Consider the following 19,487-nt stretch of genomic DNA (forward strand, 5'->3'; position numbering starts at 1 on the left):
GAATAGTGCTTTGAGGCGGGCTTTGGCTTCCTCAGCCATGACCAGCACATCACAACGAGAGACATGCTGGGATGGGACGGGCTTCACCTTGCACCTCAAGGTAAGCGTGTGTTCTCTTCTAGGCTGGCGGACCTCCTCCAGCAGGCTTTAAACTAGGCCCGTCGGGGGAAGGAGTAGATGAGGGTGGAGGAAACATCAGACTGTCAGACCAAACAGCACCCACAACTACAGCCCAGCCCAGCCCACCGAGCAAAGCAAATAAACAGGTAAGAGGGGCCAGGGTAACGCTGGGACTAGGGGGTCAGGTACACACATCTACAGGAGGCCTCAAATGCCTCTACACAAACGCTCGTAGTATGGGTAACAAGCAGGAGGAACTCACCCTCCTGCTGGCTGACACCAGCCCGGACATAGCGGGGATTACAGAAACACGGTGGGACTCAGTGCATGATTGGGTGGTGATTGTCAAGGGCTATAGGCTGTACAGGAGGGACAGGATAGGAAAGAGAGGTGGGGGCGTGGCTCTCTATATTAAGGAGGAATACACATCCTCGTTAATAAGCAAGGAGCCAGGGGAAGGGCACTCTGAAGTGCTTTGGGTTAGGGTACAAGGCAGTCGAGGGGAAAGAGACTTAATGGTGGGAGTCTACTACAGACCTCCCAACCAGGGAGAGAAGCTTGACCAGGCTTTCTTGGGTCAGCTCACAGAGGTAGTGAAGGCTAGGGATGTGGTAGTCATGGGAGACCTGAATTTCCCGGACATCTGCTGGGAAGAGCAGTCAGCCAGGTCTGAACGCTCACGTAGGTTCTTGGCCAGAGTGCAGGACCTCCATCTAACCCAGAAGGTGCACAGCCCCACCAGGGGGGATGCCTTGTTGGACCTAGTGCTGGCCACGGGTGATGACCTGGTGAGGGGGCTGCGGGTGCTCGACCACCTGGGCGACAGTGATCATCACCTGCTGGAATTCACCATCCAGTGCAAGGTGGCAAAGGCAAGCAGTAAGGCAGTGGCCCTAGATTTTGAGAGGGCAAACTTCAACGAGCTAAGGAGGATAGTTGGAGAAGCGCTGAGGTCCCGGAGGGGAGGGGAGCCAGGTGTCCAAGGAGAGTGGCCGCTCCTTAAGGAGACGATCCTCCAAGACCAAAGGAAGGTAATCCCGAAGAGGATCAAAGGGAGCAGAAGAGCGCACAAGCCTCCGTGGCTCACCAAAAGCATCTGGGAATGTCTCCTTGCTAAAAAGGAGGCTTACACCCAATGGAAAGAAGGGGTCATCACCAGGGAGGACTATTCTGCAGTTGCTTGGGGATGTAGGGGGGTAGTTAGGAAGGCCAAGGCAGAGATGGAAGTGGGACTAGCTTCCCAGATTAAGGACAATAAGAAGTCCTTTTTTAAATACATAGGAGGTAAAAAGAAGGTCCCGGGTAATGTGAGGCCCTTGCAGGACGCATTGGGAAACTTGGTCATCACGCCAGACGACAAAGCTAACACGTTTAACGATTTCTTTGCCTCTGTCTTCCTAAGTAGGGACCAGGACAGCCACCTCCCTGCTGGGCCCCCCTTGGGCCCCGGGGGAGGCACACCTAGGCCAAGGGTTAGCGAGGATTTAGTTAGGGAGCTTCTCGAGGGGCTGGATGTTTTCAAGTCAGCCAGACAGGATGATCTCCACCCTAGAGTTCTAAAGGAATTGGCCGAGGTCATTGCAGGACCCCTGGCACGGCTCTATGAGCACTCATGGTGCTCTGGTGAGGTGGACTGGAAGAGGGCCAACGTGGTTCCCATCTTCAAAAAAGGGAGGAGGGGTGACCCGGGAAACTATAGGCCAGTTAGTCTTACCTCAATCCTAGGCAAGCTGTTCGAGAAAATTATTCTGGCACACATCCATGAGGGGCCAGCAGGGGACTGCATGCTTAGGGGCAACCAGCACGGGTTCATCAGTGGCAGGTCCTGTCAGACCAACCTGGTGGCCTTTTACGATCAGATCACCAGATCATTAGATGCAGGGGTAGCAGTGGACATAGTCTTCCTGGACTTCCGGAAGGCTTTTAACACTGTCTCTCACCCCGTTCTCATTAAGAAACTGGGGGGCTGTGGTGTCGACACCCACGCAGTCAAATGGGTCGCCAACTGGCTGGAGGGCCGCACCCAGAGGGGGGTGGTGGATGGGTCCTTCTCAACCTGGAAGGACATGGGCAGTGGGGTTCCGCAGGGCTCGGTCCTTGGGCCCGCACTGTTCAACATCTTCCTCAGTGTCTTGGACGAGGGGGTAAAAAGCACCCTGTTCAAATTTGCTGATGACACTAAGATGTGGGGGGACGTGGGCACACTGGAAGGAAGCAACAGGCTACAATCAGACCTAGACAGGTTACAAGGGTGGACGGATGAGAACAGGGTGGGATTCAACACAGACAAGTGCAAGGTGATGCACCTCGGGAGGAACAACCAGCGCCATACCTACAGGTTGGGGAACTCCCCTCTTGTCAGCACGGAGGCGGAAAGGGATCTGGGGGTCATCACTGACTTCAAGATGAACATGGGCCGGCAGTGTGGGGATGCAGTCAGGAAGGCCAACCGCACCTTGTCATGCATCCACAGATCCATCTCGAGCAGGTCCAAGGAGGTGATCCTCCCCCTCTATGCGGCGCTGGTCAGGCCGCAGCTGGAGTACTGCGTCCAGTTCTGGGTGCCAGACTTCAAGAGGGATGTGGACAACATGGACAGGGTCCAGAGGAGGGCCACTTGCTTGGTCAGGGTGCAGCAGGGCAGGCCCTATGAGGAGAGGCTACGGGACCTGAACCTGTTCAGCCTCCACAAGAGAAGGCTGAGGGGGGATCTCATGGCCTGTTATAAACTAGTCAGGGGGGATCAGCAGGTATTGGGGGAGTCCCTGTTCCCCCGAGCACTGCCAGGAGTGACCAGGAATAATGGTTACAAGCTGGCAGAGGATAGATTTAGGCTAGACATCAGGAGGCGCTACTTCACTGTCAGGGCGGCTAGGATCTGGAACCAACTTCCAAGGGATGTGGTGCAGGCTCCTACCCTGGGGGTCTTCAAAAGGAGGCTGGATAATCACCCAGCCGGGGTCGTTTGACCCCAGTACTCTTTCCTGCCATGGCAGGGGGTCGGACTAGATGATCTGTTCAGGTCCCTTCTGACCCTAGAAACTATGAAACTATGGCTCTGTTTCTCTCTGTTCTCTGCAGCCAGCGTTTAGCAGGGGTGGAATCCAGTTTTAACTCTCTGAGCAGTCAAAAGCTGCTGCAAATTTGGCAGTGGTTATGAGAGAATTCAAACTCTAGCTTTTGTCTGAGACAGATAGTGAGCTGGCTGAGGATGAGCAAACTGCTCCGTTGGCTCAGATTTTGGCCAGGATGCTGAAAAATCTTTTTCTGTCTTCCCAAAACAAGGCATGTGTGTTATATGAGGGCATGTGGTATGCAAGAAAATATGGGGAGGAAGGTGTTTGTCTAGGAGGGGTTGTTTAGGGTGCCATTGTTTTGGACTGTTGAGACAATGGCAAAGCTAGTGCTACAGTGTAGGTTAAATCTCTTTGAATGTAGTGGGTATAACAGCTGTTCTTCATTTAAGCTAGTTATAAGAAGCCATTAAGCTCCTAGATAGAACCAGGCATTTGAATTAACAGTGCCCTCCCCCCTTCAATTCATTACTACCCAAAACAAAAGCACAGGAGTAGGCAGGGGGTTTTATTTGGTCTTGATGTGTGAAAGCCACTTCATCTGTGAGAGAAATAGCTGTGAGAAAAATGCACCAAGGAAACACCTCGCACCCTGCAAGAGAGGTCCTGGAAGCTTGGTCCCAAAAACAAGCTGAGAGGGCTTTTGGGTTAAGGACTGGCTGAAAGAAGCTTAGTGTTGTGAGCAAGGAACCCACTGCCTGCACACCCTCATTTTCAGGGAAGCAGGATGTTGTAGATCCTTTTGTACATGAGCAGGGTTGTATCAGAAATACCTGACTCTCTCCCTCCCTCATTTCACTTCTTAGTACAGACCCCCCGCCCCCCACTCTAGCTGAATTTGCATTAACCACTTGGATGGAAAAAAAAAGAAAGACACAAGACGATTATTTAAAAGCAGAGTTTATTTGGCAGAGACAGAAAAAAATATTCCAGAGCATGCGCATCAAAGCAAGGGTTGGGCCAGAGCCCATGAGATGAGCTCACCTGCCATTGTACTGAGCAGGCTCCTCTCCTTTTTAGATAGACTTTTCAGCCTTGGAGCAGAGACAGAGGCAGAACAGTGACATTCCCCTATGGGACAAGGAGGCAGAACTGGCACAGGAGCAGAACTGTAACATCCACCCGAGACCACAAACAGAAGCTGAAACACCAAGCGGGCTTCCCCAGGTCCCTGCACATCCTTGGCTGCTCTCCATGAAATCTGGCTACTGCAGTTGGCCCCTCTGCACTGATATCTGGCTCTGCCAGCATAGCTCCCCTGTCATAGAGCATTTGGAATCAGACAGGTCACAAGAACTTGACCCTGTGTACATCCCTGCCCTCTCCCAGTCCTTCCTCACTACCATTCCCTGAGCCTCCTCTTGCCTTTGTGCCTTTGATGGCGCTGCCCTGCAGCTGGGCTACATGACTCAGCCTCCTTCTGTTCCTCCTCCAGCCTCTAGCTTAGACTGCTCTTCAGTGCAACCTGCACCCTTCTCCTGATGGGCTCTCACATCTCCTTTGCTCTGGATGATTCCTTTCTTGTTTAGACCGTGAGGCTGGCTGTGGAGCGGAGCATGCTGATGGGCAAAGAGGTCTGTCCACAGCTGGCTTCTCGGTGCCATATTCTGGCTGCACTGATTCAGCAGTAAAAGGCATCCAGGAGCCCTTACTGCCAGGCCAGGTGCCCATGAACTGATTGAACCGACACTGGGCAGAAGGTTGCCAGGGTGGCAGGAGGCAGAATCACTGTGGGGAAGTGCTAGAGCAGTGTGATCTGATCACTGCCAGGTATTTTAGGGAGGAAATTTCTATTGCAATGGTTTGGAGGAGGGGAGACAGTAACATTTCCTGCAAACTTTCTTGACTTTTTTTAACCAAATAAATGTATTTTTTTTTAACTAAAATGATTCCCAGAAGCCACAAAGTTTTTTAGTTTTCAGTTTTTAGAAATCAATAGGGGAGAGGGGTGGCTAATGTTGTCTTCTCTTGAATTTTTTTCTCTCATTGTTCAACTGCTAGAATATTTTGACAACAAAGATGAAACTTGTCCGTGGAAATGTTAGTTTCTGGTGACAAATGATATTTTTTTAATCTATAAAAGAAAAAGTTTGGCTGAAAGTAAGACTGCCAGCTTGCAAGAGAGGGCTGAATTGTGTGCGAGTGACCATGAGCAACCAGCAACTGGGGGTCCAGGTTCCTGACCCTTTATGGCACCGCCATAGCTTGCTGCTGGACCGACTAGGCCACCTCCACTTCACCTGCTGGACACCATGCTGATTAGCATCAGGCTTGGCTACTCTAGCATGTCCATTGCTCTGCGAAGCACTGAACGCTAAGTCCTGGCACTGGCAGCCTCTGGATGACATAATTGGAAAGCAAGAGCGCTCTCACCATACTCTCTGGGTCAGACTTCAAAGCCTCACACCTCTCTGCTCCCCCATGGAAGCTTCTTTCTGGTGGTCAGTTAGCATTCACATGACTGAAATGGGCAAATTTTTGAGCCAGGCTTGAACAACAGCAGGAGCCTGAGGCATGGATTTATCACTTGTACTGCTGGACTGAAGAGGAGGGAGGGTGTGGTTCAGACAGCTTTATTAGAAAGTTTAGAGGGAAAACTCACAAGCAAGTTGGAGTCTCAGGAGGAGACTCCCTCCCTCCACATCCAAATTCCATTCAAAGCATGCAGCGAGGCCCACAGGCACACCACCAGTACCTGGACAGGACACATGACCTGACCAAGCTGCAGGGCCATCTGTAACTATAGCCATGGAACTCGGTATCCTGCTCAGACTCAACCTTGGTCTAACCTGTTGATGGACTCATGGAGCCCAGTGGTCAGGGAGCTCTGTATGCTGTGTTTCTGCCTTCACCCTGTATCTAGATGGACTGTGAGTACTTTTAAAGACGAGAGCCATCCTTAACACAGTGCCTGCACAGCACCCAAGACAGTCTCTGTGTGCACATCTGCACATACAATTAATGCACATGCATAAACTTTGGAGCATATTGCTCTGGAGTTTATTTGGGCACAGCCCGTGGAGCCTGGTTGGAGCAGGGGACCTGGAGGGGTCAGCCTGCCAGCCCGGGGCTGCTCTAACCAGGCTCCATATGCTGCAAGGGGGCTAGCTGAGGCATGAGGGTGCTTCAGTGTGGGGCTAACCAGCAAGTAGCCCCTGTGCTGAAGCACCCTTGTGCCTGAGCCAGCCTCTCCACAGCATGTGGAGCCCAGTTGGAGTAGCCCTGAGTTGGCAGGTTGACCACCCTCCCCCAACCAGGTCCCTTGCCCACCCAGGCTGCTCAGACCAGACTCTATGTGCTGCAGAGGGGTGACTGAGGCATGAGGGTACTTCAGCCCAGAGGCTGCCTGCTGGCTAGCCCCACACTGAAGTACCCTGTGCCTCAGCCAGCCAGGACAATGTCTACATGTGCACTGCTGTGCACAAAAAACTCCATAGGAGGGTAGGACTTGTATTTTATGAGTCCTTCCCTGCTGTGGAGTTTATTAGTTTCATGTGCCCTAATAGAGCCGCACGTGTAGACACCAAGACATTTACTGCACAGTTAATTAGTCAACTGCATAGTAAACATCTCATGTAAACGCACTCTGTGAGTATCATAGGCACTGCAGTAACACCAAGGTAATACGTACACCGCTTCCAGTGTTGCAGCCCCATGGAAACAACTGCTCTTACTGCCAAACATGTAGGGTACAGGAAAGATGCATTTAATTTCCTTCCATTTCTTTTCTTTTTTTTAACTAAAGGATATATGCTACTGGTCTAGGTTATCAGCATTACTAAGCCGGGAGTGTTTTCACAGCAATATCACGGTGAAAAAAATTGTGGCTTTGTTATGGCAAAAAAAAAAAAAAATCCTTGCCAATACAATCAGAAGAAAGAAGTGGTAACAGAAATGCTTGTAATACGTTCAGAGTTAACTGATTATTCCAAGCAATCTATAGCACATGCCTGATACAGCAAGGCAGCTGCATGCAAAAAGTAATAGTTATTAATAACAAATATTATAGTAGCACCTAGAGGCCTCCAACATGATCAGCCCGCTCCACTCCCCTGCCCTTGCACCAGGTGCTATATAGACACAGATGAAGAAACAGTCTCTGCTTTGAGCTACTTGCTCAGTACATAAAGGGGATGGTAGACTGCTCATGTCACAAGTGCCTAGCACTGTGGGTCCCTGATCCAAGCGAGGGTCAGAAGGTGGCACCATCCTACAAGAACTAGCATCAGCTCTGTCACGTGGCAGCAAGAGCAGTTGTTCATACAGCTTGAAACAGGCAAAGGGAAACAGGCAAAAGGGAAGTGACAGCACAACTTCCCAGCACAGCCAAAACAGTTGGGGGGACTTTGCCAAAAGAGCCAAGGCCCAACCTGTGGTCGCGGGGTTGGCTCTGCCCTGCGCAATCGGGCAGGGGACCCTGCGAGGAGACATCCTTCTCTTTTTCTTTTTTTGACATGTTTGGTATGTCTGGCTTCTGGTCAGGCTGAGGGTCTCATAAATGCAGCTTCTCTCACGTGCAAGTCCACTTTAGTGTTGGGCCCAGGTGACATGTGGAGGGGCTGAGGGGCAAAGAAATGTGACTCCTACTGCAGTGGGTGGAGTGGGTATTTGCCAATGCTTCCCGATCCTGGAGGGAAGTTCGCTCTGAGGTTCAGATGAAGGCTTTGTGTGTTCCTATCATCACCAATCTAGACTGTCTCTGTCTGCCACTACAGCACCCCTCACCACTGCACTGAGCAGAGATGAATGTCTTCCCCCTCCTCCCCCAACTCTTTTTACTGTGTGAGCCATTAACTTGGCAGCTGCACCCTGAGGGGGCATTGTCTGCCTCCAACCCCACAGCCCCAGGCAGGGCTGGAGCACTTGGCTGGCTGGCTGCCCACCTCTCTCATTGCACTCATTTCTTTTTGAAGAGCTTGCGGAAGGAGCTCCGGAAGCCCCCTTTGGGCTCGTGCCTCGGGTTGTGGTCACTGAAGGATGTTTGTTCATTGTCATCCTTCTGGCAGAACCTGGTGTTGTCTTCTGCATGGAGCTCCTAAAAGGGAAAAGACAATTTAACCAGCGTCCATAACCTCGTGCCCTCGCCATGCTCCCTGCATTGGGGGATGTGGAGGGGGCCAGCCTGCCCTGGTGGGAGGCAAAGTGAGGCCAAGGCGTCCATAGAGACTGCCCTGGGACTTAGGCCTCATCACCAGGGAGTGCAGGTACCTGAGGGGCCAGGGCAGGGGAGAGCAAGGATGAGTTATGTGGTTTGGTGTCATGATAAATTCAGGCCACTGCTGGGGGGTGACTGTGGCCAGGCTCACCATGCTTCCTTCGGAGAGGCCTTGCCAAGCCAAAAAACTCTGAGTCCTTTTGCTCACAACATGAAAACTAGTTAAGGGAGGAGGCAGGATCAGCCCCCTCCATCTCTGCCTCTTCACACAGGGGGAGGAGCCTGCCTCTAGCAAGCTCAGGGTGCTGGAAGGAGGTCCCTCCTTGTACTGGAGACGGTGGGTGCTGCTGGCTCTACCACAGGTAAAGCAGCAGGGCAGGGCAGGGTGGTGGCCAGCTTTCACTGACACAGGGACACTTCTGTGCATGTGTCAGTGGGAGGCCTTTTGCCTAGCCACTGAATGCCATGCACAACAGCCGTGGATGCACCTCTTTTGCCCCAGTTTTGCTCACATGAGCCGAGACAGAGTTGTCTGGGAGCCTTCCACTGCAGGGGGCTTGTTTGCAAGGGGAAGCTGTTCTGAGCTGAAGCCAGGCGAGAGTTTGAAGTGCAGGAGCTGATCTGGAGCAACTTCACATGAGTTATCGGGGTTGACTTTCCTGTGTAGATAGGCTGTGGGGGTAGGCATTTGCTTCCTGATGCTATGCCCTCCTTTTCAGACAGTTTCCTTTGCTTTCCTGAGAGCTCCCCCTCTCTGTATGCCACAGCAGGCTCCCAACCCTGTCCCATGCTCTCAGTTCTCCTCCTCATCTGTTTTGTAGCCTTGTCTTTCTGTGTTCCTATGCTACCCTTTCTCTCTGAATCCCACTGCCCAGAGCTCTCTCTGGTTGCTCCTCCCCCAACCCCTGCTGACTTCTGCCAACAGGACCTGGGGGCAGTAGCTCAGTCACTGCTGCTCAGTCCACTCCCTGTTCATCATTACGGTTGGGTGGCTGAAGTTGCCACTGCCTGGCAGATCCTCCCACAGTTAGGCAGTGCAAACAGCCAGCATCCTTCCTGTGACCCTCAGGGCAGGAAGGGCCTCCCTGTACCAGCAGGGTTAGGAGTGGCACCTGTCTCAGATAAGACCATTGCCCAAGCTGGCACAGGGCTCCTGCTATAGATAGAGGAGGTTTGCCCTTCCCACGTTCATATAAAAAACATGAATCCAACACCAGACAAGGCATAGCTTGGGGGCAAGGTTGTTCATTGGTGCCAATGGGCTGAGTCCAGATGGAGCTACACTGGTTGACACCAGCTGATGCTCTGGCCCCAGCAGCATTGGTTTTCACTTGCTCCTGCAGCACAAGCCAGTTAGTAGGGTGCTGCCCTTTTCTTCAAGGGCTTTTTTCCATTATAACCAACCTGGCTTGAGCCAGGTGCTTACTACATGAAGTGCCAAGCATGGGGAGGAAGGTGGAGTGTGGCATTTTGGCAACAGGGACCGGGGCAATGACAGTGAGAGGCCCAGGGAGGGATCCATTTGCTAAGGTGGCCTCCAAGCCTGAACCCATCAAAACGCCTACCCTGGACCCATGGTGGCTGCCTTACAAACTGGCTTCTGTGTGCATGTGGGGTGTGGTGCACTTTGCATGTGCGGGAGCAGGCTTTGCCCATACAAATCTGAAAGCTAGTTTGGCTCGTGCTCCCCTAGCTGCATCCCAGCTTCTGCTGCTGCGGCAGCATTTTGCTTTTCACTTTAGCCTCCTTACTTCCAAGAAGCTCTGCTTTTCACCCGGTCCTCTCTGTGGGGGGAAGTAGCTCCTCTGGGAGCTCCTAGATGAAGCGGTTATCACGTGAGGCTGCATGCTTCTCTCCGGCTTCTGCTGCAGCCGACTACCACTGCTGCTCCTGGTACTGTACAGCCTTGTACTCACGCCCTCTGCACTCCGAGGCAGCTCCTTCAGAGACCTGCTCAGCTGCTTCCCTTTGCTGTGAAATGCTTCACGTTTGTACGTGCTGCTGCTGACAGGAGCACAGTTCTTGGGTAGTGGCTGCACTGTGTGCTCGGTCCTCTCTGGTTCCACTGTGAAGTTCACTGGCCTCAGAAAGCAAATGTCCAAGCTGGACTCAGAGGAGGCTGGGGAGCAGTTCTCAAATAGGGCAAGGTTTTGGAAGGTCTCATCTTCGTAGGGCCCTGGCAGAGTGAACACTTCCCCCCCATAGTCAAACTCCTCATAGCTTGGCATGAAGCTGCGGGCCTCCTGCAGCAGCTCAGCAGAGGTCCTGGCAGGTCGTTCAACATTTACCATGGGCTCAGTTGGGGGTGTTTCATACTCCATCTCTGGGATGGCTTGCAGGGTGGCAGTGAGGGCCTTGAGCTCCTGCTCTGTGAACTGTGAGGAGGCCAGGAGATTCTCAGGTCTCTCATGTTTTCTCCCTTCCACTTCCCACTCGGGGGCCTTTACAGCTGAGATGTTCTCCATCATGGTGTGCTGCGGCTTCTTCATCTGTGGCATCAGGTGCCTTGGGGAGGAGGAGGAGGAGGAGGAAATACTATGAAGTACAAGCATCCTGGTAGGCCCAGCCCAGCCCAGCCCAGCCCCTCCCATGTTGTCTTCACCCTCAAATGCAGGGCATGAAGGGCACAGCAGGAGAAACTGATGCACCCAGGTTACCAGGATGGGAATCCCCATTGTAATGGTAATGGACACACACAGCAAGGATCAAACCCAGTGATCCCTGCTCATGTCAGCAGAGCACTACCACCTTGCCAGTGCTGCGTCTCCCTGCACAGTCATTCTGGGTGCCTCTCTATCTCACTCCTTCCCTTTCTTTTCAAGGGCATCCAGGATTATGCACATGGGGGATGAGCCCATCCTGGCCCCTGCTCCACTGGAGAGCTGTGGAAAAGCCCCTTGCTATGTGCAATGAGTGGGGTCCTTCTTGCAGAAGGTGCATTGTAATGGCCCTGGTCAACACCTCATGGGTGGATGGAGGCAGGGACAGGAAAGCAGCCTCAGACCCTGCCCAGCTCTGCCTGTTCCCTCTGCCCCTAACTCATGGGACAGGAAGAGAGAGAGCTTGCACAGTGTTAATAGGATAGCAACTGGCTCCCCCTCCTAGCTGGAAGGGGTAGCTCCTTCAAGCACACATACATAGGCAAACACAATGGGGTGGAGGCCTGGTCTGCACTAGAAACACTCTGCCAGACCTTTCATTGGCCAACAGCCCCTACAGCACTCCATTGTTGGAGCATGTCCATGCTGGCATCACGCTGATGTGACTTTGTGGCGCCTGAGGCCTCATGTTTCTTTGTTCAAGCCATGGGAATGCTGGGGCTTGCCAGATTCTGCCATATTTGTGCATGGTCATACGGAGACCACTGGAGACCAAAGGCAACATCTGGTGGCTGAACTCTGCAGCACAGAGGAGATTCTGGTGATCTGAGGGTATGTTCAACTTTCAAGTATGTGCAATTTTTTCCTTTGCTGGGGCTGCCCACATGGCCCCATTATGTGCATCTGCTGAAACCACTGCACTTACTGGGCCACAGCCAGCATTTGAGGTTAAGTAACAGCACAAGCACCCAGTGAGGGATTTTGAAATGCCACAAATCTATCCCTGGCAATTTTTTGCCTTTGCATAATGCTTGGTACTGACCCCAAGCAGATCTTGAACATCCAGCACTCAATCAGCAGCCAGCACAGCTAACCCATTCATCAGCTTGGGTCTTCCAGAGGGACTCCTACTACTTAGGTTCCCAACCCACCTGGCTAGAACTCAAAGGAGACAGCTACACATTTTTTGTGGAAAAACCCAAACATTTTCTATAAAAGAAATTACAAAAAATTTCCAATAAGTGAAAAATCACTGCTGTTCCAAACCCAGGGAATAAAATTCACCATGTTTTCTTCCATACAATAGATATGAGCCCAGAAGGCCCAAAGGGATCATTTGGACTATGCCCAGGGACTCCTATGTCCAGCTCAGAGCTGCCATCTGAACCACAGGCCTTTTGGAAAGACACCATTAGATTACAAGCTCCCTAACTAGCCCAGAGTGAACTGTATTTCCCCACCATTTGACCAGTCCTTCCAATAGCCTCTGCTCCCCAAATGGCCTGCAATTTGCCAACTACAGAATATGTAGACCCTTCTTGATTCTTGACAGCCATTGTTAGCCAATCAGCATGTCAGAATTCACATGCTATCACTGCATTACATGCTGCCCCCATCTCTGAGTGCTGCATAAAGAAAACCTCCCACTCAGACCCACTATCCTGTGCCCCCAATAACTTCCATTGAAAAAGCATGGCAACCTTTGTCACATGGCACAAAGGTGCCAGATTCCTCCCTGCAGGCAGACACCAGGGCAGCCAGGCTCCTGGTGCAGGTTCAGCCCTTTCCAGTGATGATCGGTTGCTGCCCTAACCCAGTGGGACTGTGTGCAGCAGGAGATATGCTGCAATCTACATCGCTGGCCATCCCAGTCTGGCAGTAGGCTTACGGGGCTGTTGTGCTCGCCGAGGGGGTGGGTGGGAACGGTTGCATGGCCTCTTCGGAGTGGATTCCGCTGTCCCGGAGAGATGTGGCGCTGGGCGTCGGAGATACTTCCTGGCTAGCGCTGGAAGCCAGACCTTTGTATAACTTAACCAAGGACGACCTAGGGGAATGGAAATTCATCGCCATTAAAGGGAGGAGGCAGGGAATGGGCAAGCAAGTGAGCTCCACCAGAGCTGAGCCAGCGGCACATTGTTAAAGAGCACTGCCCCATCGCAGGCAGGGGTGAACTCCAGGGTTGGCTTGCTCCGGGCTCAGCCTTGCAAGGGAGGATGGATCTGTGTGCAAGGCCCTGATTTAGGATGCAGGTGACCAGGGATTGCTGGCTCTGCCACCAATTCCATGTGTGACTGCGCACATTATTCTGTGTCTCCACTCCCCATCTATGACACAAGGATGATGCTACTCCCTGTGCTTTGTCCATTTAACTTGTGAGGTCCTCAGGGCATTTGTCATGCCAAATCAGCAGGCAGTGGCTAAAGCCTGCTCCACATACATCTTCCTCCTGCCTTGCTGAATGCTTGTCTCTATCTGACATCTGCCATTGGCAGCAGATTTTTCTAGTGCAGACCAGGCCTCTGAGAACAAAGGATCAACAAAACAAAGGAGCTCTCTTTCCTTCTTAGAACTGCCCGAAAGTGGCTGCTCCGAGTGGGAGAAGTGAGTATGAGAGTGTTCCCCAATGGTGCAAAGGCCCCCACCCAGAACTGGGCCCTGCATTTTCAGCCAACCTGACCCATCTTCCTGGGGAGCAAAAGGACACATCCAGGGCCCAGACTTACTTCTTGAGCTTCTTCCGCTTCTGGATGAGCAGGTCTTCATTGCACTGGAAGAGGAGGCTGTAGTGTGAGATGAAGACCCGAAGACGCTGCACGCACACTAGGAGCAGGTAGTAATCAGGGTGCTCTTGATCTGTGAACTTCAACACGTTCTGGGGCACAGAGGAGAGTCGGTGGTGTGAGTGGCATAAATGCTCTGCCATGGCTCTGGGCTCACTCTTAGGATCAGCCAGCTCCACCATGGCTCTCCCTATGTGCCATGGGGGTTCTGGGGCTTGAGGTGTGATAGGCCCAATTAATTAAGGGCTGGGCTCTCAAGGGCTCATTGACACTGCTCCAGTGGCAGGTCTTGGTGAGGGCAGGGCTGAGTATACCCCATTTCCCCACACCCACTGACACGGTTCTATACCTGGGAACAAGTCAATGAAGCTGCTTCAAGCTAATCCCTGTGCACCTGCTCTTGAGCCCTTGGTCTCCCAATGGCATGCTCCCCAGTCTGGAACTCATCAGCAGATAGTAGCTAGGGAGGGTACACTCAGCCCTGGCCTCACTGAGGCCTCCCACTGCTATGGTGCAGCCAAGCCCTCCTGTGCTAGCGTAATGCATGGGTAACCAACACCATGCAACCTCCAACTTGGCCCTAGCAAGACACTGTTCTTGCTACTCTCCCTTGGAGCTTACCTCATCTGAAATATTTACTTAATGATGAGTCAGCCACAAGGGTCGTCTCAAGACCAAGGTCCTGAATCACCTTTGCCGTGATCATGCTGCAGTGTGCAGGATGAGCATGGGGTTGAACACGCCTCCCCCAGACAAAGCCCCTTGTGGCAAGAGAGCTGGAGCCCAGCTCTCTGTGCTTCTGCTTTTACAGAGGTTTCTCTGAACGTGCTCTTGTTTGGGTGCCGACTCCCTCCCCTCTGGGCTGTGTCCACTCTCATGAACAAGAGGGCAAAATGCTTTCTCCTGTGTTACCTCACTACAGGGTCCAGGGGACTCAACTGTGCTCTTTGGCCTGGCCCCAAGCACAGGGTGCCCTGTGAGCTGTTTTCCCAGGACCTACACTTCTGAGACACAATCCTGGCCCTGTCTTGCTATGCCTGTCCCAAGTTACTGTACTACTTTCCACACTGTGAGCAGCAGCATGGGGCTGCAGGGGAGGAGGCTAGACCCTGTCCATTTTTCCACAGCCAACTTTGAGGTAAAGCAACTAACTTTGAACAATACCAACCAGGAAGCCAACTGGGGACATTTTTTTTCTGACCTCTTAAGGGACTCTCTGGGGATACCGGGATGTAATCCTGAAATTCAGGGCCAGCCCAGAACATTTGGATGGGCTGGTCTTTCTATTCTCACCTGCCCCTTTTTAAATAGCAAGTGGGCAAGTGGCTTCCTTGCTCCTGTGTGCCTGAATGTGAGGCCTGTGTAGCTTGCCTAGTGGTGTACAAGTACCTCTTGCCCTTTCTATGGGCACACAAGCTGTGTCACAACCTGATCCAGAGCTGGGGACAATGTTAAATATTGCACATGGAAAGGTGCTGCCCTTTGTCCCACAGCTCAGAGGAAAGGCTGTCCACAGGAGGGAGCTGTAGGATAGGGGTGGGGAATGTCCCACCTTAATAGTGGTGCCCTTCTGCCTTCTCCCCTGTTGTCCATTCTTCCCCCCTCTCTCTAGCCTCTAGCAGTTCTATACGGATGCCTAGGGCACAGCTGGGTTGATGTCGCAACAAGGTAGATAGAGGTTGGACATTAGATAAAACCTTCTAGCTGAAGGACAGCTAAGCACTGCAGCAGGGGACTAAGGGAGGTGGTGGGACCCCCATAGCTGGAGGAGCAGCTGCCAGGTATGGTTGATCAGGCCTTGGGACTGGGGGGTTGGTTATGTGCCTTTTGAAGCCCCAGCCACCCTGTCTGCTGTGATTCCATGAAACACAAACCACTAGACACAATATCACCATGAGTGCAGGGTAACAACACCCTGCTCTGCAGATTGAGAAGCTCGGATAGGTGCTCATGCTACAGCTGGGATTGGAGCAGAGGGCAAGAGCTGGGCAGAAATTTGCCCTCTGAGCAGTTTCACCAGGGAATAGCAGTTTGTTGAGCTTAAAATGTTTCATGTCTAGCACCTCAGGTTTGACAGTCTTTCACTGAACCCAAGGCAGTGAACAGTGGGGTAGAGGGAGTGACTGGGGCAGCTCTAAGTGCCATCTTTGAGGGAGAAGAGGAGTGCAACAATAGCCACCATCACAGCTGGCCACACCACTGTGGCTGGTAACATTGTATTGGAACTGGCATTGCTCTGCGCAGACCCACTACCCAAGCAGCAGAGTTGCCTTGCTACACCTCTGTCTGTGAAAGCCTAGATGTACTGGAAAGGGCTCAAAGCAGCTCTGAGGCTGGCTGTACCAAGCACTGGCCAGGGAGACTCAAGTCCACAAGAAATGCTGAGAATGGCTGGGGCCGGAGGGGGGAGGGTTATTATCTGATAATGATTTCACCAAATTTTGACAAAGTGACATTTCCCATAAGCTGGAAGCCCTGCTTCTCATCCTGCTCTCTCCAGGGGACCTTTCCTTCCAGGTTCATGCTAAGGCACTAGGCCATGCTGTTGGCAGCCACTCAGTTGCAGGTGACCGGCTGTTCTCTCCTGCAGGCCCAGCTCCAGCCACCTGCGCAGTCCCCACAAACTTGTGCTTGCTTGGCTCTCTCACTGACAGGACATTGGAGCTGTGCATTTGCCCGGCTACAAAGGCTGGCCCAGGGTGGGGAAATTCATATGAGAGTCTGAGGAAGTCATCAGTCCTGATGATGGCTTCCATTTCCATGGCTTCCAGGCCAGGAAAGGGCCCATAAGTTTGGGCAGATGGCCCAGCACTGGGTAGGCCCCAGTGTCCTCCTCTGGGTTAGGCAACATTAGGTTCAGCATTGATGCCAAGTGTTATCCTTACAGTGTGCAAAGCCAAGACCGAGAATATGCCTATCAGGAAGTCTTACCTGTAAGTGAATAAGATATTCAGGAATACGCTGGACTATATGAAAGAAGAGTATGTAGAGATCAGACTTAATTTCTTCTTCCACCTGAGTTGGAGAAAGAAGGTTTAGAGTTACTACAGCATGGAAAGTAGGTGTGTTTCCCAGCAGCATTTGGTATTTATTTAATGTTGTACAGGAAGCAGTTACTGCAGTCCACATCGATATGCTAAGTGAAGGGCAATACTGCATGATGATAATCCCAGTATGTAAACTCTTTCCTCCCACTGACAACAGTCACATATGCATGTAGTTCCACAGATCTGTATGACATTGCCTGAGATGTAAGGTACTACTTACCTACACAGGGACATTCAGGAGAGTTAATCCAAGTGATCTAAAGGTGTGGATTTGAAGTGGATTAGCTAACGTGCATTATATCCCTGCATATACTCTTATTCAGAAGTAAAGTGACTTTAACTTTAATTCTGTATAAGCATGTCCACACAGGGATTTAATGTGTTTTAACCAGTCCATTTTAAAAATTAGTTTGGATTCACTTTCCTGAGCATCCCTGGATAGATAAGCCCTGAGTAGGAGTCAGGATAGGTAAATCTGGCCTGGGATAGAACAGGGTACTTAGAGCCAATTGAGGTACTCACACTGTTAGACCCCTTTCAATTGCAAAGTGGGTCTGGCAGCACTGTCATCTCAGTGAAGAGGCATAAAAAATGGTGTATCCATTTTCCTAGATCCTCCCCAAGAATCTGATCTACACAGGAGAATTTTCTGGAATGTTTATTTGCCAATATTAGTCCAGTTGACATCGAGGATGTCCAGTTGATTAGTCCAGTTGACACTGAGGACACTGAGGATACAATTTCATTCATGTGCATGACAGTGATGGCATTGGACAGCTGCTTTTGATAACTCAGAGTAACCAATCAATTAGGAACGTTGTCAGTCAGGAACAGATGATAACAGAAGAATCGATTAGCTAAGAAGGCCCATTGTGGGAAAAACTTGGCAGGAGGGAAACTATGGAAAGGGTGACGATGCCATGGGATCTGTTTTGGTGAGTGGTGGAACTGGGGGGGATGTCAGTGGGCAGGCAGATGCAGGATAGTTTGTATTACTAAGTGGGGTCACCCACAAGCAAAACAGAAAAAGTGAGGGTGTAGGGAAGGGTGTAGGGGAGGAGTAGCAAATGATGAAAACATGGAGAACTTCCCCTAAGCAACCAAGATACAATTAGTGTTGTGACTGTTAATTTGGAACGCGCTTTTGGCTGCTGAGGTCTAAAAGCACTAACTTGTGCTTAATGGCATCAAAAACTTGCTCCAGAATGAGCTAGGATCTCACTACCATCTTGAAACCTGAATTCCTAGAAAAAATTCTAGGAGTCCATTAACAGCAGACATGACAAGCAGCTATTCTCTAAGGTCAGGGATGGGTGCTAACTGCAGGCTCACAATGGGCAGTGATAAATGTGTGTGTGATGGTTCATGGATCTGTGACTGTGGCGGTAAGAATGTGCATACCTCCTTCAGAATCACCACGTGGATCAGCGAGATGCATTCAGGGAGGTCCCTCAGGTACGCAACGTAGTAGTCCAAAAAATTGTTCTGGGAAACAGATGTAGAAATGCTCAACTTCAGTGTTTTGCCAGAACGGTGACTTACAAAGGGGTTTGCTGTGGGCTCTGAGGTGCAGAGGTAGGAGGATAAGAGCACATGAAGGAAAAGCAAAGCAGCTGGATAAGTTAGGCTCCTGTCCATACACAGGCCTACAAGCCTGTTTGATCAGGCACAATGGTAACACAGGGCCTATCCATGTGCAGTAGACATGAGGATGGCAAATCCAGCTACACGTGACAACTGTTATTTGTAGCGTGGTATGGACCAGGCCTCTGGGTGTGCAAGGCATTGCGCCCACACTTCAGCCTCCTAGAAAGCCTGGAACAGAATTGCATGTCATCATGTTAACATCACTCCTGGGTTATGTAGGGCAGGAGCTCAACCAGGAGGAGTCTGCTTGGGTGCTGCAGGCAGGACCTGAGCTGTACTCATGCTGGGAGACATCCTGTTTGTAGCCTGGCTGAGAGCTGCTGAGAGGTGTCACTAGGGCTGGAACCCCATTCAGGACCCCATTTGCCTGAGGTTATGAGAGTGCCCAACATTTCCATGGCTGATAACATGGCACAGTTCTGTTGGCCTGTGCTAGGTGTAAGCAAAATATGGCTCATGGGCTGGATGCAGCCCATCAATTGATTGTATCCAGCCTGAGGCTGTCCCATGGCACTCTGCATGGGGTCAAGCCCCACTTATTCCCGCGCAGGGCAGCCTGCACCACACTCCTGGCCACATCCACCCCATGTCCACCAATGGCACCGCCCTGACCCCAGCCAGCATGTACAGCTTCCCAGTGGAGCTGCTCCTGCCGCTGCCTGGGTATTGCTCAGCTCCCTCCAGCCCCTGCTGTGCTGCCCCAGGCAGGGGAGAAGCTGCAGCCAGGCAGCTCCTGCCCCAGAGTGTGGGGCTCCAACTCTTGTTCCCTGCCAGCTTCCACCCACAAGCAGCCACCTGTGGGCAGCTGGGAGCTGGAGTTGAAGCTGGAGCTCCATGTGCTGGGGCAGGAGCTGCCAGGCTGCAGCTTCCCCCTGGCCTGGAGTGGTGCAGCAGGGGCAGGAGGGGGAGGAGGAGCTGCTGGACGTGGGGGAAGCCAAGCAGTACCCAAGCAGCAGCAGTAGGAGCAGCCCCTCCAGGAAGCTGTGCATGCTGGCTGGGGCTGGGTGGCAGTGTGGCATGGGCTGCCCCAGGCAGAAGCTGAAGGGGCAGAGTGCCATGGGGCA

The 19,487-nt window shown here is 51.9% G+C and overlaps 1 protein-coding gene across 1 annotated transcript in view; it reads right to left on the minus strand.

The window, feature by feature from the left end:
* Window positions 1–6,465: 6,465 nt before the first annotated feature.
* The window catches only part of ARHGEF33 (Rho guanine nucleotide exchange factor 33), a 74,356-nt gene continuing 61,334 nt past the window's right edge, over window positions 6,466–19,487 (minus strand). The window contains exons 11-16 of the mRNA XM_090052901.1: window positions 18,178–18,261; window positions 16,661–16,744; window positions 13,673–13,821; window positions 12,838–13,020; window positions 10,101–10,854; window positions 6,466–8,229 (exon numbers count right to left, since the gene is read on the minus strand). Coding sequence (XP_089909027.1) covers window positions 8,092–8,229; window positions 10,101–10,854; window positions 12,838–13,020; window positions 13,673–13,821; window positions 16,661–16,744; window positions 18,178–18,261 — 1,392 coding nt within the window. The 3' untranslated portion in view covers window positions 6,466–8,091. The remainder of the gene's footprint in view (window positions 8,230–10,100; window positions 10,855–12,837; window positions 13,021–13,672; window positions 13,822–16,660; window positions 16,745–18,177; window positions 18,262–19,487) is intronic.

This window comes from Crocodylus siamensis, chromosome 1 (genome assembly GCF_052110815.1).
Source record: "Crocodylus siamensis isolate JL-2025a chromosome 1, ASM5211081v1, whole genome shotgun sequence".
NCBI classification, from domain to species: domain Eukaryota; kingdom Metazoa; phylum Chordata; order Crocodylia; family Crocodylidae; genus Crocodylus; species Crocodylus siamensis.